Here is a 22575-nt window from a genome sequence, read left to right as displayed (position 1 = left end):
GCTCAACTGACATAAGCCAACTCCAAATAGCTTAAGATGGTTCTAGTCTACAGAACCTACCAATACCACTTACCAACTGAATTGGGCAGACTGTACCCAGCTCTAAAATATATTTGTTCACTTGAGTGGCATAATGTTTAATACCCAAGCCATAATTTTGATGGTGTAACAGGCTGTGAAATTAATTGCAATAATTGAAGTGTATTAGCCATTGATTTTATTGAATACAGTTATTCAGATTCACAGAAACAGATGATGGGGCTACATTAGAGTACACTTTAGTTCCACTAATGTGAATATTATTTGAATAGCAGAATGATTTAGGTCTGCATTTCGTCATGCCAATTATATTTATTTGCATTCACTATATTGACAGCAGTCTGTCATGTCCCTGCTCAATTTATGAAAGCCTTCCAATAATGGCTTTCAAATTGGCACAGTTACCCAGGTTTTCACCAGGTCTATCCACCTGTCATTTTTATAAGTGCAATCCAACATAGCCACTCTTGGTCCACAGTCAAGCATTCATAATGAGGCCATCAGTTTAGTCTGCTTTTGTTGATACAGTTTCCAGATAGCCTCATAATAAAGTCAGTACGTGCCAAATTGACTGTGTTTTGAATTACCGTCCAAGATGAATGTTTAACTCTATCTATTTTAATGAGAGCATCACTATAAATCAGTAACAAGTCTGTGTGTCTCATTTATCTGTTTGATTGAAGAATGTCCACTGAAATAATTTTAATTTTCTGCTTTGATGACTCAAACTCCTAAATCCTCATAGTTCCATTCTAACATGCACAGTCTCTATCTATGACATTTGGAGTATTCTTCATGATATTGTGTTAGCCAAACCTCCCAAGGTGATGGCCAACAATAAACTGATTCGTTCATCAACTAAAGATTGCATGCACAACATTATTATGAAATTGCTATTTCTTTAAGTTGCAAGTTCAGCTGTCAGGTTAACAATACTGATTGAGAAAAATTTAAATTCTTTAACTGAAGATGAAATTACATAATAAGCAAAACTAGGGGAAAATCATAAATAAAGATGATGCTTGATAGCAATATTAAGAATGTGATGTGTCATGTTCGATGGTAGGATATGTGCTCAATCTGGAGTACGTAGACTTTCTCCACCCTGCACATATCTGTATTAGCAGTCCATTGTCAATCATTTGGAAATGAACCAAGTCCATGTACAGCATGAAAACACACCCTTCCGTCCAACATATCCGTTATATCCTAACCTAACCTATTCCCATTTGCCAGCACTTGACCCATATCTCTCTAAACCCTTCCTATTCATATACCCATCCAGATGCCTTTTAAATGCTATAATTGTACCAGCCTCCACCACTTCCTCTGGCAGCTCATTCCATACACGTACCACCCTCTGCATGAAAGAGTTGTCCCTTGGGTCCTTTTTAAATGTTGCTCCTCTCCCCCTAAACCTATGCCCTCTAGTTTTGGACTCCCCCACTCCAGGGAAAAGACTTTGTCTATTTATCCTATCCATGCCCCCCATAATTCTGTAAACCTCTATAAGGTCACCCCTCAACCTCCGACGCTCCAGGGAAAACAGCCCCAGCCTACTCAGCCTCTCCCTGCAGCTCAAATCCTCCAACCCTGGCAACATCCTTGTAAATCTTTTAGGAACCCTTTCAAGTTTCACAACATCTTTCCGATAAGGAGGAGACCGGAATTGCACGCAATATTCCAACAGTGGCCTAACCAATGTCTTGTACAGCTGCAACATGACCTCCCAACTCCTGTACTCAATACTCTGACCAATAAAGGAAAGCGATGAAAATTGCAATGATTTTATCTTATCCTTCATTTTGAATACTGGGATGAAAACTGAAGTCATAACTCACATTTTTACAATAAGATAGTTTCTACATCTAAAGTCATTTTTTTTTGTAAGTTATTAATAAGGAGTTTTACAGTATGCTGTTGCATTTTTGTTTTAGGGATTGGAAAGAGACATTGGATCTGTTTGAGTCCCAAAACTATCCCTAGTGGAAAATGGTTACTTTTTGGGATTTCTGCAGAGTTTGCCCCCTGGATTGACATGGAGATGGGCTCCTTGTTAAATTCTGAATGTCACTTCAGACACCCCAAGGACAGCTCTGGTATAGGGACGCAGCTTGCCATCATCTTTTTCTATAAATGCTGACTCAGCCAGCGATTTGAAAGTGAATTGTCAGAGCCCTGAGGCCATTCAGATGTCTTCTAGCTTCAGAGGAGCCCGTGACTGCAGTAGAGGGTTTCAACATACCTTGGCCACTGTCATGGGAAGGTCTGTGAGCTAGGTCAGGGTGCTGGTCCCTTGGCCCAAGGCTGGCTTCCCCCCTCCAGACAGTTAACCTGCCAACCCCTCCCCATCACCTGCGGTCGGGCTAGGAATGGAAAATCCCGGAGATAACTTGGCTGGCCACTGTGTAGGGGCACATAGCCTGCCTCAACAATAAGATCTAGCACCCACAAACCAGAAACTCCTAACCCTAACCCATTTCTTCCCAAATGTATAAAGCCTGCAAGTTGAGCTTGCAGTCTTGACCAATTCCTTCCTTCTCTGGGCGGTGGAATGGAAATTTGTCAGCACCATATGTTGCTAACTGAAGTACAGTCACTTCAAAAGATTATCAAACATCAATTTTCAAAGTTGCACCCATCATGAGATTTTCTGAAGTAACTCAATGCTAGGATCTTTTTTTTTAAAAAGGAACCATAAAATCATTGGGGCGGCAAATACGTGTTGTAAGTACCTCTTACATTTCATTCTAATCCTGGAGAACCTATTGAGTGCTATTTGTTGTGAACATGAAAGAACTAAACCGTGGAGCAATGCATTGTTTCTCTCCAACTGCCCCTTCTATATCTTTCCCTTTGTAAAAATTCAAAGAATAGACGCATTTTATTAAATACTGCGATTTAATCTTGCAATGCAAATCTGACTAATTGAGAATAAACAGAAAGTACTGGAACTTCTCAGGCACCGTCTGTGGAGAGAGAAACCACAGACCAATATTTCAGGTCAGTGAGTTTTTTTCTTCAGAACTGGAACTTGAAGATATGGTGTACTTGATTTTTCCAAAAGGAATCTGATAAGGTGCCACATCAAACTTTGCTGCAGAAAATAATCGCTCATGCTGTCAGATTTAATGTATTAACGCAGATGAAGGATTGGTTATCTTATTACCCAAGAAGCAGAATGTACAGATAAATTGATCATTTTTCGTTTGTAACTAGTGAAGTGCCACAGGGATTAGTCCTGGAGTGTTAATATGTACATATCTATGACTTGAAGGATGGTACAAAATATTTGGTAGTTTAGTTTCCAGATGAAGCTAAATTGTGCAGGAAAGTAAGGCAGAGTTGAGAGCAGGTGGAGAATCTGTAAAAGGATATAGATAGCTTAAGTGAGTGGGCAAACATTTAGCAGATGGCATTTAATAGGGGAAAATGTAAACTTTGACAGGAAGAATTGAAAAGCAGCACACTATGTTAAACGGCAAGAGATTGCAGACTCCCGTACCACAAAGGATTACAATGTTATTTTACAGGTATAGCAAGGGACTCAAAGCGAATGGAACCTTGGCATTTATTGCAAGTGGAATACAATGTTAAAAAAGGAGGTTTTACTGTAGCTGCGCAGCTGAGACCATACAGAGTCATAGAGTCCTACAGCACTGAGACAGGCCCTTCTGCCCAAACTGGTCCACACTGAACAAAGTGTCCATCCATGCTAACCCCATTTCCCTGTACTTGGCTCATATCCTTCTTAGCGTTTCCTATCCATGTATTTGTCCAAATGCCTTTTTAATTGTCATTAATGTACCCACCTCAACCACTTCTGCTGGCAGCTCATTCCATGTACATACCACCCAACCCTGGGGAAAAAGACTGAGTGCATTCACCCTATCCATGCCTCTTATGGTCTAATACACTTCTATAAGATCCTCCCTCAGTCTCCTACGCTCTAAAGAAAAAGGTCCTAGCTTGTCCAAACCTCTCCCTATAAGTCAGACCATTGAGTCCTGGCAACACTCTTGTAAATTTCCTCTGCACTCTTTCCAGTTTAATAACATCCTTCTTCTAGAAAGGTGACCAGAACTGCAGGACTGTGTACAATTTTGGTCTCCTTTTATTTGGGAACGGATATAATCGCATGAGAAGTAGTTCAGAGATGGTTTTCCCTGACTCATTCCATTTCATGAAACAAATAACTGAGGATGCTGGAGATCTGAAATGAAAACTGAAATCGCTGGAGAAACTCGGCAGGTCTGGCAGCATCTGTAGGACAAAAGCAAAGTTGAAGTTTTTAGTCTGGCAATTCTTCATCAGAAGATGCCTCTTGTATTTAAGACTAAAATTGGGGACACAGATTGAAAGAAGAGTTCTTCCTTTTAAAATGGAGATGAGAATTTCTTTTTCCGGGAGTTCATTAGTTTGTGGAATTCTTTTCCACAGAAAGATGAGGAGATCAGCTCACTGAAGTTGAGGCTGAACCAGACACGTTTTTGACAGTCGAGAGTCAAGAGGAGATCAAACCATGACCAGATCAGCCATGATCTTATTGAATGGTGAATGAGGTCTAAAGGGTCACGTGGCCAACCCTGGAATCTACGTAACAGCTTTTAAGTAAAATACATTGGGGGATGGTGGGGAGAACAAAAGGGGAGAGGTCTGTCTGCTGGAGAGCAGGTGAGATTAAATGGCCAAAGGTGCACGGTGAAACAGAGACACTCATGAGGCAACAACAGATGCGCAGAAGAGGTGTAAATGGCAGCAGCGTTACCACAACAACGTCGAATATCTGGAAAGAAATTGGGGCAATGATCATAATCTGAAACTTTTGATGAGCTCAGAAGGTTGTAAAATCAAATTGATTTAACTTTCCAGAAATTAATACTTTGTTTTGAACAACAACAGATTGTGAACAAAGGGGAGCCTGACCCCTGATGTGTGCCAGTCTTGTGTAACAGAAGAATCGACGATTGGGTATAAGTCTTTCATCACGATTCCTGCTCCTCAGATGCTGCCTGACCTGCTGTATTTTTCTAACACCACATTTTCGACTCTGAGCTCCAGCGTCTGCAGTCTTCGCTTTCCTCCAGCCTTGTGTAAGGATAGATCAAAGTACTTGGATATCCTAATGTGTTCAGACCCTTTTCTTCTGCTTTAGGTATTCTTTCTGGTGATTGAAGCACATCTTGGAACAAGGTAGAGAGCATGGGAAAAAACCTTGACTTGTCCGGATTGACAGATGATGAAGCTGAACACGTGCTACAGGTTGTCCAGCGGGATTTTGATCTCCGGAAGAAGGAACAAGAACGACTGAGGTAGGAGTTAGCTCTCGTGAGTGCTTTTCTTTGCGTTTTAGTTCGGTTTATTGTTGGAAATCCGTAAACCACTTTGGGAAATAAGCTCAGTAGATATTTGTTATCGAAAAGGTTTTTCTGCAACTGAAATTGAATATTACAAGTACTGAAGCACTTTCAGAATCTTGAGTATATTGGATTTCAGCAACAGATTATATTTCATTGGCAAATTCATTATAATGTAGGAATTATATGATATTGAGTAAGGTTTGTGTGCAGTCACATACACCACTAATTGTGATTTCTGTAGTGATTGTAACAAGGTCAGCCAGTTGTCACTCATAGAATATGGTTTCCCTATTTGGGGCTGTTAATCTGGTCCAATCAGGGAGCCCTGGCTGATATATAAGAAGGGTGAGTGTCGGAGATACTGACACACGAACATCTGAATCTGAATAAGGCAGTACTAAAGGACAATTTGTGTGTAAGTAATGGGAGGTTGGTGATAGGCAACTGGCCTTTGTGGAATTATTTGATATTCCTTATCAACTTTTGGTGTGAGTTTGCTTCCAACGAGGGGTTTTACCCCTGTGAGGTAATGCTTCTGTCGTTTCCTGTAGTGTAAGAAACTGGGTTCCACTGTAATGGTATTGAAGAATCCAACAGATATTTACAACCAGCTATGTACAAACATTATGTTCCTCAGGCATAGTGTGTCTGGGCTAATATTAAGCTATACGATTGCAACAGAGCAGCAAGCTTCCAGGAGTGACTTGCTTCAGGTGATCCGAGGGAAGCTGGAGTATGATACAGTTGATGAGGTCATGAGTCCCTCGCTTAAAGACACGCTGACTGTGATTCACAATGTAACTGCACTTGGTATGAGATTCTCATTGTTTCACAGAAACAAGTTCTTGCTGTTGCTAGTTTGGTTCAGTGTAATATGTTTTGAATATCACCAACTGAATTGTACTAGAGATAGTCTAACAATATCTTAACTGTCATTTAGTTTGCTGTTGTGCCGACTCTGAAACATGCTTACACTCTGCTTTCTGCTAGATGAGCAGGCACTCTCATTGCTTTGCTTAGTAAAAGCAAAATACTGCGGAGGCAAAAACAGAAGTTGCTGGAAAAGCTCAACAGGTCGGGCAGCATCTGTGGAGAGATTCAAAGTTTGGTAGAAGATTTGTAGCTCGGGTGCTCGTTGTTGTGGTTCTGTTCGCCGAGCTGGGAATTTGTCTTGCAAACGTTTCGTCCCCTGTCTAGGTGACATCCTCAGTGCTTGGGAGCCTCCTGTGAAGCGCTTCTGTGCTGTTTCCTCCGGCATTTATAGTGGCCTGTCTCTGCCGCTTCCGGTTGTCAGTTCGAGCTGTCCGCTGTAGTGGCTGGTATATTGGGTCCAGGTCGATGTGTTTGTTGATAGAGACTGTGGATGAGTGCCATGCCTCTAGGAATTCCCTGGCTGTTCTCTGTTTGGCTTGTCCTATAATGGTAGTGTTGTCCCAGTCGGATTCATGTTGCTTGTCGTCTGTGTGTGTGGCTACTAAGGATAGCTGGTCGTGTCGTTTCGTGGCTAGTTGGTGTTCGTGTATACGGATCGTTAGCTGTCTTCCTGTTTGTCCGATGTAGTGTTTTCTGCAGTCCTTGCATGGGATTTTGTACACTACATTAGTTTACAGAAATAGAGAACACACACCAGATCATCAACGCCACACTCACAGGAATCAGATTCACGAGAGAGGAAGAAAAGGACAACCAACTCCCATTCCTAGACGTGATGGTACAGAGAACACCGAACGGAGAATTCACCACAAAGGTTTACAGGAAAGCCCCACACACAGACCAAGTCCTAAACTATGAAAGCAACCACCCCAACACACACAAACGAAGTTGCATCAGGACACTATTCAAAAGAGCCACAACACACTGCGGCACACCAGAACTACAAAAAGAGGAAGAGGAACACCTATACAAGGTATTCGCCAAAAACGGATACCCTCGCAATTTCATCAACAGATGCCTAAGGGAGAGACAACGGAACGAGGACATGCCGCAAGCCAAACGACTAGCCACACTACCATACATCAGGAGCATTTCTGAACTGACAGCCAGACTACTGCGACCACTAGGACTCATAACAGCCACGCTCAGACAACAACTCACCAGGACAAAGGACCCAATATCCAACATGAGCAAAACTAATGTAGCGTATAAAATCCCATGCAAGGACTGCAGAAAACACTACATAGGACAAACAGGAAGACAGTTAGCAATCCGTATACACGAACACCAACTAGCCACGAAACGACACGACCAGCTATCCTTAGTAGCCAGACACACAGACGACAAGCAACATGAATTCGACTGGGACAACACTACCATTATAGGGCAAGCCAAACAGAGAACAGCCAGGGAATTCCTAGAGGCATGGCACTCATCCACAGACTCTATCAACAAACACATCGACCTGGACCCAATATACCGGCCACTACAGCGGACAGCTCGACTGACAACCGGAAGCGGCAGAGACAGGCCACTATAAATGCCGGAGGAAACAGCACAGAAGCGCTTCACAGGAGGCTCCCAAGCACTGAGGATGTCACCTAGACAGGGGACAAAACGTTTGCAAGACAAATTCCCAGCTCGGCGAACAGAACCACAACATCTGTGGAGAGAATTAGAGTTAACTATTTGGGGCAAGTGACCCTTCCTCAAAATACTGCAGAGGCTGGAGCTCTGATATAGCGAGCTTTGAGAAGGTTTGTAGTTCAGGTTGAGGTTCTGGATGTAGGTTTGCTCGCTGAGCTGGAAGGTTCATTTCCAGACGTTTTGTCATTATACGAGGTAACATCTTCAGTGAGCCTCCTGGTGAAGCACTGCTGCTGATTGCTGCTTTCTATTTATATGTTTGGGTTTCTTTGGCTCTGATATAATTAAACAAAGTGCTGGAAAAACTCATGGTCCAGGTGGTATTGGTAAAATGAGGAAGTGTTTAAGGTTCTGAATCCAATATGATTCTTATTGGAAGAGAGAGATTGGGTTTGTGACACTAACTCTGCTTCATCCTCAACAGATGTTGCTGGAGTTGGGTGAGCTGCCTTTATAATATAGGGGTAAAAACAATGACTGCAGATGCTGGAAACCCGATTCTGTATTAGTGGTGCTGGAAGAGCACAGCAGTTCAGGCAGCATCCAAGTAGCTTCGAAATCGACGTTTCGGGCAAAAGCCCTTCATCAGGATTTCGAGGCTGCCTTTATAATATGACATTTCTGAAAATTGGGATGAAATACAATTAATTCAATTAGAGTTATCTCTCCCTTAACAGATATTGCCTTCTGTGGGGAGCAGCTGATTCAGTCTCGTTTCAGTCGGCCTGTGCACTGGATGTTGCCCGGTGTGCGTTTTTATAAACCTTTCAATCTCTCAAACCCTGCACTGCTGAAACACCCTGAGCATCTTTGCAGGTCCATCCTTGCTCATCAGATAATGAGGCCGCTTTTGAACGCATCAGCTGGTCGAGTTAACCTTTTGTTGCCTGACTCAGCACCTCAGAAAAACATGAGCTTTTGAGTCACAGCCCAGATGGTTAATGTGATGATGCAGGACCATCTGCATATTCCCATCACTTCAGTGAATCACCAACAGCAGCTCCTTCTCTGATGACGACCTCCTGAAGTGATAAAGTTCTGCCTGCCTTTGCACGTTCCAACTGCTATATTCTGTCCTTTTTATTGCATTTTAAACTAGGTCAGTTTGATGATGTGCCTCATGACAGTTAAAGAGAGCCAATTTCCAAAACCTTTGAAAAACAAATCCTGCAATTTTAGAAGGGGACGGTGCTATAGTGATAATGCCACCATGCACATAGTCGAGATACCCAGGTTAGTACTTCAGGGACATGGGTTCAAACCCGACCCCTGTATCTGATTGCATTTTAAATTCAGTTAATAAGCTTGGATTATAAAACTGTACTCCATGATGGTGACAATGAAACTGCCACTGTTGTAAAAACCCATCTGCTTCACTTTTTTGTTTAGGGAAGGAGATACTTTGACCTGACCTAGTTTGGCTGAAGTTTGATTCCAGACCCACAGCAATGTGGCGGGCTCATAGTTTCCCTCTGAAATGGCTGAGCAAGCCCCACAGTTGAAGATCTGTTTGGGATGCACCAAAAATACTGACCTCATTAGAGATGCCCACATTGTAAGAAAGAATAAGGAACAAGAAAAACCACCTTTGCATCTCCATCAGGCTTCCTACAAATTTCTTTGATAGTCATCAGAAAAGGAGGACTTTTGCATTCATCTGTCGTAAGCCAGGACTTTACACCCAATGAAGCGTGTTATTAAAAAGCTTCTGGTCGCTGTTGTAAAATAGGAAATGCGAGCTCAGTTGGCTGGATGGCAGGTTTGCGATACGCAGTGATGCCAACAGTGTGGGTTCAATTCCCACACTGGCTGAGGTTACTGTGAAGGACTCTCTGTCTCACCCTCACCTGAGATATGGGTTAACACCATCTGTTGTTTCTCTAATGAGAGAGCAGCTTTATCATCTGGTAAAACTCTGGTGACTTTACCTTTTATAGAAAACACAGCATCCAAGTTTTGCCGAACAAGCTTCCCCAGTCAGGGGTGTGATGCTGACCAGGTATTCTGTTTTTGTGATGTTGATTGTGGGATAAATATTAGCCAGGACTCAATCCTCTTCAAAATGGTGTCGTGGGATCTCTTAGCATCTACTTGAGAGAGCGGATCAATCTTTGTTTTAATGCCTCATAAGAAGGTTGGCACCTCCGATACTGTAGGCCTTCTCTCCACACTGCAGTGGAGTGTCCATAAGACCATGGTAGACTATTCAGGCAATCGAGTATAGATTAGATTAGATTAGATTACATTACATTACAGTGTGGAAACAGGCCCTTCGGCCCAACAAGTCCACACCGACCCACCGAAGCACAACCCACCCATACCCCTACATTTACCCCTTACCTAACACTACGGGCAATTTAGCATGGCCAATTCACCTGACCGGCACATCTTTGGACTGTGGGAGGAAACTGGAGCACCCGGAGGAAACCCACGCAGACACGGGGAGAACACTGTGCATTCAGTGAGATCATGGCTGATCTGATGATGCTCATCTCCATTTTCCTGCCTATTCCTCACAACCCTTGATTCCCTTTACTGATCAAAAATCTGTCTATCTCAGCGTTAACAACACAGCCTTCTGTGGTAAGGAATTTCACAAATTTGCTACTGGTTTGAGAAATGGTGTTTCTCTGACTTCATGGGTGACCCATATTCTGAGACCTGCCTTAGTTTTTCTTTAGTGAGCAACTCCCAGAAAGAATTGGTGCTTAAATCCACGAATGCCTCTCTCTGAGGTGAGACTGCACTGTTGTGGTTCTGTTCGCCGAGCTGGGAATTTGTCTTGCAAACGTTTTGTCCCCTGTCTAGGTGACATCCTCAGTGCTTGGGAGCCTCCTGTGAAGCGCTTCTGTGCTGTTTCCTCCGGCATTTATAGTGGCCTGTCTCTGCCGCTTCCGGTTGTCAGTTCGAGCTGTCCGCTGTAGTGGCTGGTATATTGGGTCCAGGTCGATGTGTTTGTTGATAGAGTCTGTGGATGAGTGCCATGCCTCTAGGAATTCCCTGGCTGTTCTCTGTTTGGCTTGCCCTATAATAGTAGTGTTGTCCCAGTCGAATTCATGTTGCTTGTCGTCTGTGTGTGTGGCTACTAAGGATAACTGGTCGTGTCGTTTCGTGGCTAGTTGGTGTTCGTGTATATGGATCGTTAGCTGTCTTCCTATTTGTCCGATGTAGTGTTTTCTGCACTTGCTGAGACGTGGATGTGGAGCATCACTGTGGGAGAGAGTGGGGTTAACCAACTTCCATGATGTTATGCGCTGAACATGTACAATCCAATACACCAGTGCCGTCCATTTCTCGCATTTACTGTTACTGTAAAAGCAGCCTGATTAATCAAATAAAATGTTCTTTTAATCCTTACTAATAAATTCCATCACAGCTGTCGGTCTGACCTCAAACTCTTGATTTCATGAAAGTACCTTTTCAAAACAAAAATGAATTTTTAGCAAGAAACCAGACGGATTTGTGCTGCTGGGTCTTATCCCCCATTATCACCTCACTGCATTTCCCAGCATATCTGCTATTTCTGGTGTCACTCTGCAACGTGAAGGAAAGTAGCTGTGGGAGATCTGAGGAAACTGGGCAGGGATTATACTGGGAATAATCAGAAGAATATTAAAGTGCTCTGCAAATGGATCTGTAATAATGAGAATTGCCCAGTGTAAGCCTGTGAGAGGATTGTGAACTCCAGAGTAAACTGGGATGAGCAGGAAGCTGGGACGGTGACTGTTGGAGGAGAGGAGATTGAGAAGGAGATTGGCTGGAGGTTTAAGATCATGAGGTGTCTGGATAGACTGAAACTATTCCCACAAGTACAGGGTCAAGAACCAGAGGAGCGATTAACTTAATGGGGATTGACAAAAGAACCAACAGTGTCATGGGGAGAAGTGTGTTTTGAGCAGTAAATGGTTAGGGTCTGCAATAATCTTTCTTCGGAGGAAGATTCAATCTTGGCTTTGAACAATAGATTGGAGCATCAGATGACAATCTCATTTGCTTTGGGGGAGGGGGGAGTTTGCTAAATTCCTCAAGGAGAGAGGTAACACAGAGACACAATGGATCAAATAACTAACTGCTGCACTGCAGCCCTTCTGTAATTCCATGGTGAGCTATTAAGGCTGAGCATAACAAAGCATCTATCAGACCCGAAGGGTATTAGAGCTGGAGTAAACCTCTAATTGGTTTAAAGCAATAAAAAAGTATGGTCATTATAGTCTTACCAGACTATAGGGCTGCTGTCTCAGAGATATGGCCGGTGGGGCTTAACCTGAGGGCCACCAGGCCTACGTTGATGCAGGAAGTGAACCCACACTGTTGGCATCACTCTACATTGTAGGTGAGCCACCTGACTAGCTGAGCTAACCGACTCCCTTACAGTAATATGATAATCATAAGTACCAGCTGGGACCGATCCAAGGCTCCTAAGGGAAATGGTCGATTAGACATGTGCAGGTTAGGTAAATTGGCCATGCTAAATTGCCCAAAGTGTTCAGGGATGTGTAGGCTAGGTGCATTAGTCAGAGGAAATGTGGGGTAGTAGGGTGAGGAAGTGGGCCTGGCTGGGATACTCTTCGGAGGTCACTCTGGACTTGTTGGGCCAAAAGGAGTGTTTCCACACTATTAGGGATTCTGTGATGTAAGTACTTGAGATGTTACATTTTGAAGGAGATGTTTACCTTGCCCACTAGTATAAACCTATAGGTTGGAATCCATGGTATGATTAGGACTTATGGGATTGGTGATAATGGGTTGGATTTTCATGGACTTGAATAAATGGTGGACAGCACCAGATTCCTGCCTCCATTTCTGCTTCCCTCCTCTGAGGAGATGTTTCCATTGCCAACTTGGCCATCTTCATTGCAAGAGCAGGCAACACGAAGTTCCCATTCAATTATCATGGAAACTAGTTTTGTATAGACTCATGGCTCTTGGCTCCTTTTAGGGGCACCTTGAGTTATAGTCTGGGTATGATTTCAAAGGGTCTTTTCATGACCCTCTTATGTCCCACCTCCAATGGCCGTTCATAAATTCTATGTCCATCTGTAGTACCTTCATGGCCCATTCACTCAGCATTGCCTCTGTATGAACCAAAGGGTCTTCTACCAATGGCAAATGTGGAACTGTTAAAAGAAAGTAATAACCATTGGTTAACTTTCTTATAAACCGTGCAGGTGCAACAAGCTATAAAAATGTTAATCACCAAGCACTTAAAATGTCAATAACAAAGTATAAGCATGCAATACCTCTTTACCTTGTGGAAATAAACACTGAGTCAGTGACAAAGTAGATCACCTATTAAAAACTTGTAAACTTACTAATCAAGGAATCGCTTCCCATCTGTACCCCTGTTTTAACAAACTATTGGAAGTCTTGGTTCGTAGCCAAGTCACATTGTGCATGGAGGCTATTGGGTATTGAGGAGGGAGACCGTTGGAAGGCTGAAGTGAGGGCTGGTTGGACCTCTGCTGAGGAAGGTGACTGAGAGCAAGAACGTACCATAAGATGGAGGCATTCATCCTCATGACGGCAATGGCATCCAATAAATAGTGGCTCGGGGATTAATCTGTGCAAATATTGTCTCCAAATGACGGCAACTGCCAACAAATGTGCTGCTTGAGACCTTTCAGCTCCTTTTAAACATGACTCAGTGACCCTCTGTCCCTGTTTCTGTGTGAAAATGAGTTGCAGATACACAGGATGTACCTATTTGCCTCTCTCAGTCCTGCTGTGGGAATGTTGGCCCATCAAAGGCTTTAATTAACGTCCTACTGCTACTAGGCCGGTTGCCATCTGCGCACTCAGCTTGCTCTTGGCAGAAACATTCAGAGGAAGAGCTTCATTTTTTTTTCCTGCCCGTCGGATGTTGGAGTTCACCCCATCCCCAATATTTCATGAACAAACAACCATTTATGGTTGCTGGGAGGTAAGGTCTATGGTACTTGTGGTGGTAGATTGGGAATAAATGATTATATTTCCTTCAGCCGTCCCTGTCCCAAGAATAATAACTGATGGTTATTATCAGGATCCTTAGGAGAAAGTGAGGACTGCAGATGCTGGAAATCAAAGCTTAAAAATGTGTTGCTGGAAAAGCGCAGCAGGTCAGGCAGCATCAAAGGAGCAGGGGAATCGATGTTTCGGGCATAAGCCCTTCTTCAATTCCTGAAGAAGGGCTTATGCCCGAAACGTCGATTCTCCTGTTCCTTTGATGCTGCCTGACCTGCTGCGCTTTTCCAGCAACACATATTTTTAAGCTATTATCAGGATCTACCAGTCTAGATTGCCACATTGATTACTGTTAACATGATCAGAGCTGACTGCTGAGCAGCTTGAGACTAAAACAAAGACAAGTTACATTCACTGGTCATATTTCATCCTTTGCCTGTGTTTATGACACAACAGCTCTTATGGTCTGCTGGAGACACTGTCTGTCTGCAATGGCTGAATAAAACCAATATGGTCCATTTGTGTATGACCTCCACCTTTAGATAATACTGTTGTATCACCAGTGAATTTTCAGACTGTTTGATTTGGTTTATTATTGTCACATGTACCTAGGTACAGTGAAAAGTTTTGTTTTCTGTGCAGTACAGGCAGATCATACCACACAAAGATCATAGGAATAATAGAACAGAGCCAGGAATACAGGCTGCAGGCAAGATGCACAAAGAGAGAGGTCAACATGAAATTTGGGAGGTGCATTCAGCAGTTTGATACCAGTGGGGAAGAAGCTGTTCTTGAACCTGTTGGTACATGTGTTCCATGTCTCTTTGTTCCTCTGTCTCTCATCCCTGTAGTGTGGGAGCAGGCCATGTGCACCATCGAGTCCACACCAAGCCTACAAAGAGCATCCCAGCCTGATCCGGTCCCTCCACCCTATCCCCGTAACCCTGCATTTCCACCTAGCCCACAGATCCCTGTGCACTACAGGACAATTTAATATAGGCAATCCATTAACCTGCACGTCCTCGGACTGTGGGAGGAGACCCACACAGCACTGGGAGAATGTGCTTACTCCACGCAGACTGTTGACTGAGGGTGGAATCAAACCTGGGCCCCTGGTGCTGTCAGGCAACAGTGCGAGTCATTGTGCCACCCTGGTTATGGTTCTTCATGTGCCACCAAATGGTACAGCTTTCATGGCAGTCCCTACCATGCATCGATGTCAGTCTGTTCCCTTTCCAATGAGTTCACTTGGTGCGCTGGTTTGCGTGTAGTTCAGACGAAGGCCAGTAATGGGGTTCAAGTCTCTTTGCGGCGGAGGTAGACATTGGACCTGCTCCTGAATGGGGAAGGCAAAGGGCAAAACACCAATAACTCAGACTCCTCAGAAATTGCTCGGAGTGAAGCGTCAGCCTGACAGTGAACCAAGGCAGAGCATCCATGACATGATGTTGAATGAGAGACCAATACTTTATAAGCAGAGAGCTTGAATGTGGTTTGATTGCCCCAGAGGCAGGATTATAACTTTGTGTGCAGTTCTTCAGTCATTGCTCTATGTCTTTGGGCATGTGTCAGGAGCAGTGTATGACTAAAGCCTGAATTCAGAAACACCACCCAAGCATCACTTTGGTGGCAAGAACAGGAAAGCAGATTACTACCTAAATGTAGTCACATTAGGTAAAGGAGCAGTACAACGAGATCTAGGTGTTCTTGTACATCAGTCAATGAAGGTAAGCATGCAGGTACAGCAGACAGTGAAGAAGGCTAATAGCATGCTGGCCTTCATAACAAGAGGGATTGAGCATAGAAGCAAAGAGGTCCTTCTGCAGCTGTACAGGGCCCTGGTGAGACCGCACCTGGAATATTGTGCGCAGTTTTGGTCTCCAAATTTGAGGAAAGACATTCTGGCTATTGAGGGAGTGCAGCGTAGGTTCACGAGGTCAATTCCCAGAATGGCGGGACTATGTTACACTGAAAGATTGGAGCGACTGGGCTTGTACACGGTTGAATTTAGAAGGCTGAGGGAGGATCTGATTGAGACATAGAGGATTAATAAAGGATTGGAGACTTAGGAGGCAGGAAGCATGTTTCCGTTGATGGGTGAGTCCCGAACCAGAGGATGCAGTTTAAAAATAAGGGGTAGGCCACTTAGAACAGAGTTGAGGAGAAACGTCTTCACCCAGAGACTGGTGGGTGTGTGGAATGCTCTGCCCCAGAAGGCTGTGGAGGCCAAGTCTCTAGATACTTTCAAGAAAGAGTTGGACAGAGCTCTGAAGGATAGTGGAATCAAGGGTTATGGGGATACGGCAGGAACAGAATACTGATTGAGGATGATCAGCCATGATCATAATGAATAGTGCTGCTGGCTTGAAGGGCAGAATGGCCTACTCCTGCACCTGTTGTCATCTATGAGAAACTGGGCCTTCACGTGAAAACACTTGTTTTGGTAACTTTGTTCAGGGCCATTAAAACTGGATTGAAACAAGTACCCAGCCAGCTAGAATCACTTTCACTGCTTCTTGATGACTCGTTTAAAGCTCTTTCATTTGGTTTCCAGTTGGTTAGTGTTGTTATGGACCAGGCCAGACCCCCTCAAAACATTTCAAGAAAGTGGCCCAGACACTAACTTTGCAAGGTGTTTTAATGCGGACATTCCAGGAGAGATGCAGCTGGTCAAATCACTTAGTTTTAAAAGAAACAGAATTTATTTGCAAGATTACCGAATGTAATGCAAACAAAAGAGAACAGCATACCGAATAGCCTAACCTATCCGAGAACACATCAGATTATCCCAGCTTAATGATGCTGTTCCCAATGCTGGCAACAATCCTCATAAACACCCCTTGGCACAAAAGGTAAAATCAAACCCAGAGTCTGACGGGGAGAAGCCAGAGAGAGAGGAGGATCTACATGGACTTGCTTTTTTGCGGTCCAGCAGACCTTTCGACTCTACTGCTAAAACGAGAGAAAGGTAGTAGTGCTGGAAAAACACAGCAGGTGAGGCAGCATCCGAGGAGCAGGAAAGTCAATGTTTCCGGTGTAAGCCTTTCATCAGGAAACTGGAGAAGAGCTGAGCTGGGAGAACTGGCCACTCCAATGTACAAGTGTGTTTTTTAAACTTGAAAGCATTTTGCCTGAGGCAGTATCTGTTAGCTATATTCGAGCTGACCCTAAAACCCTTCCAAGCCCAGACTTTTTGGAACCCATGTGTTTTATGACCTCACTGGGGGAAAAGAAAAGCCAAGGACAATGTGACCTTGTTGAAGGAGCAGCATTGTCACAGCTTCTTTAGGGATGTGATAGTTTACTTCATAGACCACCCATGAGGCACCAGTGGAATAGTTACTTTAAATTTACTCATTTAAAGTTTTATCATTTACAATTTTTTGGGTCCACATCCTTTTTGGTTTCACTTAATAACAGATCCTCATGTATTACTTTTCTTCCACATTTAATACTGTTACAACAATTTACAATTTATTTCACCTGGATCCATGGATGTGGAAGCTTGTTTTGTGTGCTAGCACTAATGATTAAATCATAGAATCCCTATAATGGGGAAGCAGGCCATTCAGTCCATTGAGTCCATACCAGCTCACTGGAGAGCAATCCACTCAGACCCAGTCCCTACCTGATCCTCTTGACTCTGTGTTTCCCATGGCCAATCCTCCTAACCTGTACGTCTTCAGACTGTGGGAGGAAATGCACACAGACACTGAGAGAACGTGCAACCTGCATGCAGACAGTCACCCAGGTCCCTGGCGTTGTGAGGCAGCGTTGCTAACCACTGAGCCACCGTGCCACTCCTGTGCTGGCAAACTGTTAATTGCCCAACTTGATAAGAACCAGAGCAGATGAGAGAACTACCGCATATAATGAGTAGAAGTTGATCTCATAGAAAAGTCAACCCCCCAAAAATCTGAAATTTTCCATATCTCATTATAAAGGTCGACCCTAGTTCTTCACCGATAACAGATCAACATTTGAGAGTCCTGTAAGTAAATGATAAGATGAGGAAATGAAGTTTTTTTTTCCATGTTACTATGTGTTTTGATGTACAATTCACACCAATTTGGTGCTAAAGTTGCTGATTTCAGGTCAGAGTCAGGTGACAACCTCTCTCTATGCAGCTCAGTTTACTGTGATTCGTTGTGTTTTTTCTCTATTCTGAGATCAATTGGGCTGTGCTAATGATAAGGTATCTTGGACTGTAGCATGGATTTCAGACCCTGTGTAATAGTAGACTCTGTGTAGTATCTGTTTAGTAGTTGACTCCATAAATTTAACCTTTTTTAACAAAAAGTCTAAAAAATTTGACTTTTACACAAATATATTTGGTATATATTGGCGAATGTTGGGCAACAGAGATAACATTTGGAGATCCTCCTATACAGAGCAGGCCTCACCATATTAGATTAGATTTAGATTACATTACAGTGTGGAAACAGGCCCTTCGGCCCAACAAGTCCATACTGACCCGCCGAAGCGCAACCCACCCATACCCCTACATTTACCCCATACCTAACACTATGGGCAATTTAGCATGGCCAATTCACCTGGCCTGCACATCTTTGGACCATGGGAGGAAACCGTAGCACCCGGAGGAAACCCACACAGACACTGGGAGAACGTGCAAACTCCACACAGTCAGTCGCCTGAGGCAGGAATTGAACCCAGGTCTCTGGTGCTGTGAGGCAGCAGTGCTAACCACTGTGCCACCGTGCAGCCCAAATTCTGGAGTGTGGCTCTGTCTAGTGACCCCACTGCATGTTGCTGTAAGTTCATGGTACAGGATTTAATTACTCAAGGCTGTGGGACAAATGCTATTTCCACTTTGTGAGACTTAGTAAAGTAAATATTATTAATTCAACCACACGTTATACAGCTTCCCTGAAGTGAAAACATTGCAAAGTTCGAATTAACAAATTTGAACTCCACGCTGCACTTGAATACAACTCGTGATTAAATTCCACAAAGCTTGTTCAGCTTATATGAGAGAGACTCAGAGACTGCAATCCTAAAGTACAATGGATAACTTTAAGAGATTATTTTAAGATTAGATTGTTCTTAATGATTATTACAATATGTTTTTAAGTATAGATTTTGGACTCTGAGAACCATATTATTAATTTTCAATGTATAGGAAGTGACAGATTCTGATTTTCTGTATTCCTTTATGAAATGTGGATATCTCCAATTGCCCTTGAACTGAGGGGCAATGCAGATGGTTTCACATCACTCTAGGGTCTGGAGTCCCACAGAGATCAGACTGGGTAAGGATATAGTCTTCCTTTTCTAAAGGGAGTCAGTGAACCTTGAAACAGATGATGAGTGTGTTCGTGGACGCTGTTATTGAGATTAGCAGTCAATTGTAGATTTTTACAAATTGAATTTAATATGAGGATTTGACCCTGTTTTCCCCCAACTCATCAGCCTAGGCCTCAGGATGATGAGGTTAGTGAAATTGCCACAACACTATCACCTCCCCACAAAGTCCAGCATCTGGTGATTAGAGCTGTAATTGTAATAGCCATTTAATTTGCTTAGTGAATCGCGGTTCGTTTTTTTCTATCAGTCACTGGGATAGTTGAGGAATCACAATTCATTTTCCCCCAACAGCCATGAAATCCTTTTACCAAATCGGTATCTTGAGGCAAGGTGCCTTTAACTGAGGGTACAACTGCCTCCGAGCAGGATAGGGGGGGTGGACCATACCTCATCAGCCTGGACCAGGGGAAGGCCTGTGACAGGATATCGCATGCTTAAATATGGGACCTGCTCCCCAAAATGGGCTTTGGGGAGGGAATCCATAATTGGGTCCAACTGCTCTGCATTGACATTGTTAGTGTAGTCTCAATCAACGCGTGGGCATCAGAAAGCTTCCCGATTGGATCCAGAGTCAGGCAGTGCTGCCCACTCTCTCTCCTGCCTTGTTTGTGTGTTGTATAGAGCCCTTTGCCAAGCCTGAGAGGGGTTTCTATTCCAGGTAGTGCGGGCCTACAGGTTAAGGCTTCCATGTGTATGGAAGACATCGCCATTTTCTGCTCGGTTCGGTTATCAGTGCACAGACTCGTGGGCATCTGTGAGCAGTTTGAACTGGCCTCAGGAGCCAAGGTAAGTTGAGTCTAGAGCAAGGCCATGCTCTTTGTGAATGGGGCCGCCCAATCCTTTATCCCCTTCACCACCATCAGGACACATTAACTGAAGGTGCTGGGAATATGGTTTGGAGGGGCTGGGAACATGTACAAGAACTTGGGAGGAGCGCATCGCCAAGGTGAGGCAGAAACTGGGCAGGGGGGACCATCCTCCCTCTGCATTGCTGGAAAAACCTGGTCATCAGCCGTGAGGTACACTCTGTTGTATGTCATACAGGTATGGCCCATTCCCAGAACCCACGTCATTGAAGACACCTGGGTCATCTTCTACTTTATCTGAAGGTGTAAGATGGACCATGTCCGCAGGGACACCATATATAAACCTCTGGATAAGGTAGGGGGTAGGGTGGGGAGGAAGAGGGCATACCCAACAACGTCCTCACCCCGATGACCATTTTTGTATGTGGCTGCATGAAGCTGTGTGTAGACCCTTGGTACGCAAACACAAGTATCACTATGAACTGAGAGTCTACCTGTCCCTGGTGTTGTGAAGGATGGGACTGGTCTCGTTGCCGTAGAATGCTCGGAGTAGTTGGACTGTCCCATATTACCTGTCTTTCGTGGAGAAATTTGTGAAGCAAAATACCTTTTTGACCACATGTCCACAGCAGGTGGTCAGTACATAGTGTTCTCCAGACCTGCGGGAAAAGGGAGGGTGGATCCAGTTGCGTGGTTCCCTGAGCAGACTGTCAAAGTAATTTGGCAGAATGCCTCGTCACCAGAACTCCATAACAAGCACCAAGACATCGCATCCTACTGGTGAAATCCTTCATGTGTTCCTGGACACTCTGCACCTCGAAGCGGCTGTGGGAGGAGATAGAGACTGTCACACATCTTCTCCTGGAAGGTGCCTTTGAAAAGAAGGCCTGGAGAGAGATGCAGTGGCTTTTTGTTGAGGTTCATCCTGAGCAACATCCTGTGCTGTACGCTCTGTGCCTGGAAGACCATCAACTTAGTGAAAAGATGCTCTTTGGCCTTCCAGAGTAAGGAATTGACCTTATCCAAATGTTGCAAACTGGCACATTCCAAAGTCCAGGATCATGTGTTGAGGAGCGCACTTAGACGCAGTGGGGAAAGACCACCAGCTAAGATCTGCTAAACCGCAATGGGGTCCATTCAGTTATTGGACCCTGTGCCTCAAATATATGTAAGTAGTAACTTAAATAAGTAAGAAATGCCTTTGCCTTTGTTTGTTGGAACTGCCAGGGAAGTGAAACTCCAATATTTGTTTGTTTTCCACATGCAAAGACTGCACTGGTGACTATGTATGTTCATAAAAGATTTGTTTAATGAATGAAATATATTTTTGAAATAAAAAATGCTCTTAGCTGAGGAATGTAGTGAAGCTGAGAGCAGCTGACACTGAAGCCCATTGTGGAAAGACCACCATCGAAGGTCTTATCTGCCAAAGAATAAAAAGGGTCTGTTCAGTTTTCTGACCTTCTTGATGCCTCTGAATGAATGTAAATAGCTCCCTGCATGAGTAGAAAATGCCAGTGATTTTACAACTGCAGGAGGGCCCTGAGAAATGTCTAAATTCCAATGTTTTGTTTGGTTTTTCTCTGCAAACACTAGAAAACCGATTTAAAACCTTTTGAATGTACTGACAGCTGTTTTATGAATAAAGTATGTTTATGCAATAAAGAAGTGTCTCGAATCCAAAATCCTTAGAGAAATTTTAATTCTTGCCATTTCCTCCACCTCCCTTTCGTTCCCCTTGGCCTTTTCTCCCACTTTAACCAAAGTATCCTGAAGTCAAGGATATTGATTGACACAGTATCAATGTGTTCCTTCGACTTCATCCATGTGGTTATCTTTCTTGTGTGGGTGGAAATAAAGAGATTAGGAGAGTTTTAGACCTTTTAGAATTTGGCAAATGTCCACACCAAGATACTTTCACCAGGGTTCAATGTGGATTAAGATGACCAGAAACACCCCTCAATGTCAGCACCAAATGTCAAGACCGATTCAAAAGAGGAATGAGGAAGCTTGATTTCTAAATACTCGATTTACATTATCAAGGGCAATATTTTCAATTCCACCAAGCAATCCTTTCATAGATTTGTTTGTTTAATGACTTAAAATTATGACTAGACCTTTTAGTCTTTGGATGTTTTGTGATTCGCGATCATAGGGCGCCCATTCTTTAGTTCTTTTATTTATTCACATAATTTGTGTCATCTTCTGACAGAACGGTTCTCGGATAAAGGGGAAACTGGGAGATTACAAGGGGATGTATGGGGCTTTAGGATTTTGAACCTTTTGTCTATGGAAGGATGAGTCATGAGCTGTCAGAACTTTGAATGTATACTGGGGGATGAGTGCATTTTTAACGTGAAATTGTCTTTTCATGAAAGCCAGCTGTGCTTATCTCCAACTTTTAAATGCTAAGATTTGATTATGAAAATTGCAGGGATGATGCAATCAGTTCTTACCATCCTGGTCTATGCATTTTCCTTCTGAGAATTATTTCTTCTTAGTTTCTTTTTGTTGACTAGTGGCGT

General features: G+C 43.5%; 1 protein-coding gene across 4 annotated transcripts in view; it reads left to right on the top strand.

The window, feature by feature from the left end:
* myripb (myosin VIIA and Rab interacting protein b) overlaps window positions 1-22575 on the top strand; it is a 392899-nt gene that overhangs the window by 44280 nt on the left and 326044 nt on the right. For all 4 annotated transcript variants that reach the window (XM_072560411.1, XM_072560409.1, XM_072560410.1 and 1 more), the window contains exon 2: window positions 5195-5351. In XM_072560411.1, the coding sequence (XP_072416512.1) occupies window positions 5242-5351 (110 nt within the window). In that variant the 5' untranslated portion in view covers window positions 5195-5241. The remainder of the gene's footprint in view (window positions 1-5194; window positions 5352-22575) is intronic.

Source organism: Chiloscyllium punctatum, chromosome 41, assembly GCF_047496795.1.
Source record: "Chiloscyllium punctatum isolate Juve2018m chromosome 41, sChiPun1.3, whole genome shotgun sequence".
Classification (NCBI taxonomy): Eukaryota; Metazoa; Chordata; class Chondrichthyes; order Orectolobiformes; family Hemiscylliidae; genus Chiloscyllium; species Chiloscyllium punctatum.
The sequence above is the reverse complement of the archived record's forward strand: the minus strand, read 5'-3'. Positions and strand labels throughout refer to the sequence as shown.